At 37.1% G+C, this 4615-nt stretch overlaps 1 protein-coding gene across 1 annotated transcript; it reads right to left on the reverse strand.

Annotated features, from left to right (window-relative positions):
• Positions 1-456: 456 nt before the first annotated feature.
• On the reverse strand, positions 457-4327 carry LOC132605828 (probable LRR receptor-like serine/threonine-protein kinase At3g47570). The gene is made up of 3 exons (XM_060319078.1): positions 3106-4327; positions 1020-3011; positions 457-876 (listed from the first exon to the last, which is right to left on the reverse strand). Exons 1-3 carry the CDS (start codon positions 4010-4012, stop codon positions 527-529), a joined length of 3249 nt encoding a protein of 1082 aa, XP_060175061.1. The 5' UTR covers positions 4013-4327; the 3' UTR covers positions 457-526.
• Positions 4328-4615: the final 288 nt, after the last annotated feature.

Raw genomic sequence — 4615 nt, forward strand, 5'->3', positions numbered from 1 at the left:
TAAAAACTTCCTTTGAGTTAATTCTAATAAATCATTCAAGATAGGGCCTTATAAACTTAAAAAAATATATACCAATTTTTCCTTTTCTTTCACCAGATATGCTATTTAAAGAGATTCAGAAAAGATTCAGTTATGAAGATGTTAATTTAAAAATCCTATGCTCGCAGCGATGATGTCCTTTTCCATATAAAAGGTCTTGTTTTAGGAACCATGAATATTCAGTTGTTGCAGATTCTCTTGAAAAGGAACTGACAGATCTTATCCCATTTTCATAGTTCTCACTTATATCACTCTGATCCATCAGATGATTGGCTTAGGTTTGATTCAAAGTTTTGTAGAAATATTTGTAGTCATTGGCTTAGGTTTGACTTCCATATATCATCAAAATTATATATATCAAGAAACGAGTTTGCTTCCTACAACGGTGATTAAACGCACTTAAGTACTTGTGCAGAATTGAAAGCTTAACATATATAACTGACATAGGCAATGAAATAACATACTAGAGTAGACAATCTGATTCCACCTAGTGCCGACTACTAACAAGCTGGAGTCTAATCTTTTTAAGTGTTGAAAGAGAATCTTTCATGCTAATTCTTGCATAAGGTATCACTAAAGTGCAGCTCAACGCTAATTCCATGACAGATATCAAACATTGCATCTTTGCATCAATTTGTTCATCCCTTGGCTGTACCAAATTAGAATCCACCACCTTATGAATTTCACTTGGAAAGGAATCACTAACCCAACGTTGTATGTTCAATTCTCCGGTAAATATATCATCACTTGGTCTCATTCTTGTAAATGTCTCCATAATCAAAATGCCAAAACTATAAACATCACAGTTCGTGGATACTATTCCATCTTGTCCATACTCTGAAATCATGGTAAAAAATATCAGACAAGCTTCCTAGTTTTCGTTAAATATGCTAAAACTGGCAGTACCAATTTAAGTTTACGTCAAGTAATTAGCTGGGTATTGTAAGGATATGAGAAAACTTTAAGAAGTTCTAATATACCTGGAGCAATATATCCAATGGTTGCAATTGTCCTTGTTTGAACAAAAGCCTCTCCTGGACCTAACAATTTTGCAATGCCAAAATCACTAACATGAGCAACCATTTCTTGATCTAGCAAGACATTGCTTGGCTTCAAGTCACAATGCACCACAGGTGTTGAATAGCCATTATGGAGATAATCCATTGCAGATGCAATGTCTATCATTATATCCAATCTCTGCAATAAGTTCAAGAACAAGTTGTGAGTGTATAACCATTTATCAAGTGTCCCATTAGGCATGTATTCCAACACTAGGGCCTTGAATTCAAGGTTGGAGCAGCTGGTGATGACTTTGGTCAGATTTCTATGGCGAAGGTTCCGAAGTATCTCACATTCCGTGTCAAAACTTTTGAATGCACCCTCCAATTGCACATTGAATACCTTTGCTGCCAAAACGGTGCCATCCTTAAGTAGCCCTTTGTAGACCATGCTGAAACTCCCATTACCAAGCAAGTTGCTTTCATTGAATCCTTCTGTTGCTTGTTCAAGTTCATAATAGGAAATTCTTTCATGCCTTTTTACCAGAGAAACATCTGCTTGACTTACATTCTTCTTTGTCTTTCTCAATCTTAACACCACATATACAACAACCAATGCGAGGAGTGATCCAATCCCTAACAAAATATATAAACTTGTAAGCACTCTTTTTCTTCTTCTTGACTTCTTTGTAGATTTGTTTGCACATGGTTTCACGTTAAACCGGGAGTCACCACAGAGTGCACCATTGGACAAGAAAGATTGACTTGTAAAATTTGCAAAAGGACCACCAGTGGGAATTTCTCCACTGAGTTTATTGAATGAGATGTTCAGGTATTTGAGATACACAAGAGCTTCTAAAGATTTTGGAATTTCACCACTAAGATTGTTATAGCACAAATCCATGAATTCCAACGCCAACAATTTGCCTAATGAATTTGGAATTGGCCCGTCTAATCTATTATGTGCCAAAGAAAGATTAATCAATTTTACTAGACCCCCTAGAGTGCTAGGAATCTTACCGGAAAAATCATTTTTTGACAGATCAATGAGTGATGCAGCCTTTAAGTTTCCAATCTCAGGGGGAATTTTCCCACTAAAAAAATTGGATGAAATATTGAATTCTATGAGATTGCGAAGGGCCCCAAAGCTTGTAGGCAATCTAGAATTCAGCCTGTTGTAAGATAGGTAAAGTGTCCTCAAACTAGTAACATTAAATAAGCATGGTGGCAGTGAACCAGAAAACTGATTTCCTGACAAGTCTAATGCACCAAGATTCCTTAAACGACAGACACCATCTGGTATGGTTCCATCTATCTTGTTGCTTTGTAGGTAAAGTTGTTGAATATTTAGCATGCCTTGGACAGTTTTTGGAATATGTCCGGTCAACTCATTGTTAACTAGACCCATCCTTATCAGACCAGTAAGATTACCAATTTCTTCAGGAATGATGCCTTTAAGTTTACAATCTGATCCTTCAAAAACCTCTAGAGAGTCGGAGAAATTCCCTACTGATGCAGGAAAAATACCACCCAATGGATTATCACCAAATGAGATTACTCTTAGATTCCTACAGTTTGTCAAAGACGTAAGGAAGCTCAATGCTGAATCGCTGGAAAAATTATTATTCTTCAAGTTAAGAAGCTCAAGGTATTCTAAGTTACCAAGTGATTCAGGAATTGGACCTGTGAAACTGTTGCTTGCGAGATCAAGCATTCTGAGTCTTGAAGAATTTGAGATTGAAGCAGAGATAAAACCACTCAGATTATTTCCTCCACAAAGAAAGTTTTCTAGGATGGGCATTCCACGGCCTAAATCTGAAGGTAGAGTACCTGAAAGCTTGTTTAGTGAAAGCGACAGGAACGACAGTGCTGACATGTTGAAAATACTTGCAGGGACAGAGCCAGTAAACTCGTTTTGTGACAATCCCAGCCACTGTAGTTTCTTAAGATTACCTAGCTCCATTGGTATCTCTCCTGTCAATTTAAGGAAATATATGAGTATTAGTTTGGCAGAAGAGAGAGAGAAGGAAGAAGATTTTAGATATCTTGTAAGGAAATATCATACTACCTTCCAAGTATTGTATTCCAAGTTCTAATATTGTAAGAGTTGTTAAGTTGGCGAGCTCTCTCGGTACGGTTCCAATAAACTCATTTTCAGACAATGCCAAGACTTGAAGCTTTCTGCATTTCTCCAGGTTTGGTGGAATAACTCCATCTAGGGAGTTGCCTGAGAAGTAAAGCCCTTCCAAGTTTGGAAGATGGTCACATATTGTTGTTGGAAGCTTTCCAGTAAGATTGTTATCGCTAAGAGCAATTACTTGCATTGTTGTAATGTTAAAGATCGATGGCGGTATAGAGCCACTAAGTTGATTGTGTTGCAGGTCTAGGGTAGTCAGATAACGAAGATCACCGAGTTCCCGAGGGATCTCTCCTTTAAGAAAATTTCTCTGTATTCTCAACACTTCCAGTTTTGTTAAATTGGAAAGGGAAGATGGAATTTTCCCTGAAAATTGGTTCCTCCAGAGGTGCACTGAGCGTAGGTTCGGTAACAAACTTAAAAATGATGGAATGACTCCTGTGAAGTTATTGCTTGTGACATTAATCAATTTCAACCTCCGCAAATGAGCCAACTCTTCTGGCAAACCCCCATGGAAAGTGTTGTTACCGATTTTGAGGGAAACAAGAAATGAAAGGTTTCCAAGGTGTGGAGGAATGGTACCATGAAGTTGCATGCTAGAAATGTCTAAAGCTGTGACTCGATGGTGGCGGGAGTTGCAAGTGATTCCAATCCAGCTACAAACCGGGCTGGAAGAAGTCCAGTTTCTTGCTATGATATTGTTAGAATGAGAAGAAATGTGAGATTTCAAGGCAAGAAGAGCAGCTTCATCAGTGCTAATATTCGCAAGTGAAGAAGTATGGTAAAGAAACAAAATGTAAACTACAAAAGCAAAGAGAAGATTGCAACTTATGTCCATAACTATGACAAGAAGGTTTCTCTTTTTTGCTTGTTGAGCTAAAACAAGAATTGATAATGAAAAGCAATGATCTTAGACTATCTATTTAATGATACCAAATTTATTGTATACCAATATTCTGTGCTTTATTTGAATATGAAAACGGTGGAATCATAGCTGGCTCTGAGGGACGGAAGACTTTCTTTGGATTTGTCAGAGATCTTTGGAATTCAATTATTCTCTTAAGGGTGGCTTGCTTCTCCATCGTTCTAGTTAATTTACTTAATAATTCCCTTTTTATATCTCCTCTCCTCCATCTTAACTCTAGAGTTGAGAAAATGGACAATTACTTGTCTTCAGCATTCAAGGCATCTCTTAAATGGTCGCTTGATTTTATATTATTCACATCTAATGATTACATAAAATTAGTACTTTGTAGGTAGATCTACCTGTACCCATGTGATACGATAATCTAATCAATTAATTTTGGTTCTATATTTAATTTGATAATTGATAAAGAAGAAAGGAAAGGAATCTTGCGTCACATCGATAGGGGGAACCAATAATGTGGGCGTACTTACAATAATAAGTTGACTTGCTGGCTAAGTCGTCGGACTCAAGTGC

Source organism: Lycium barbarum, chromosome 8 (genome assembly GCF_019175385.1).
Source record: "Lycium barbarum isolate Lr01 chromosome 8, ASM1917538v2, whole genome shotgun sequence".
NCBI classification, from domain to species: domain Eukaryota; kingdom Viridiplantae; phylum Streptophyta; class Magnoliopsida; order Solanales; family Solanaceae; genus Lycium; species Lycium barbarum.

Excerpts from the sequence above, each read along its gene's own strand:
- LOC132605828 (XM_060319078.1), bottom strand. The coding sequence starts at position 4,012 with ATGGACATAAGTTGCAATCTTCTCTTTGCTTTTGTAGTTTACATTTTG. Across the intron at positions 3,012-3,105 it reads TGGAATACAATACTTGGAAG|GAGAGATACCAATGGAGCTA; the intron begins GTAGTATGATAT and ends TTAAATTGACAG. Across the intron at positions 877-1,019 it reads CATTGGATATATTGCTCCAG|AGTATGGACAAGATGGAATA; the intron begins GTATATTAGAAC and ends CCATGATTTCAG.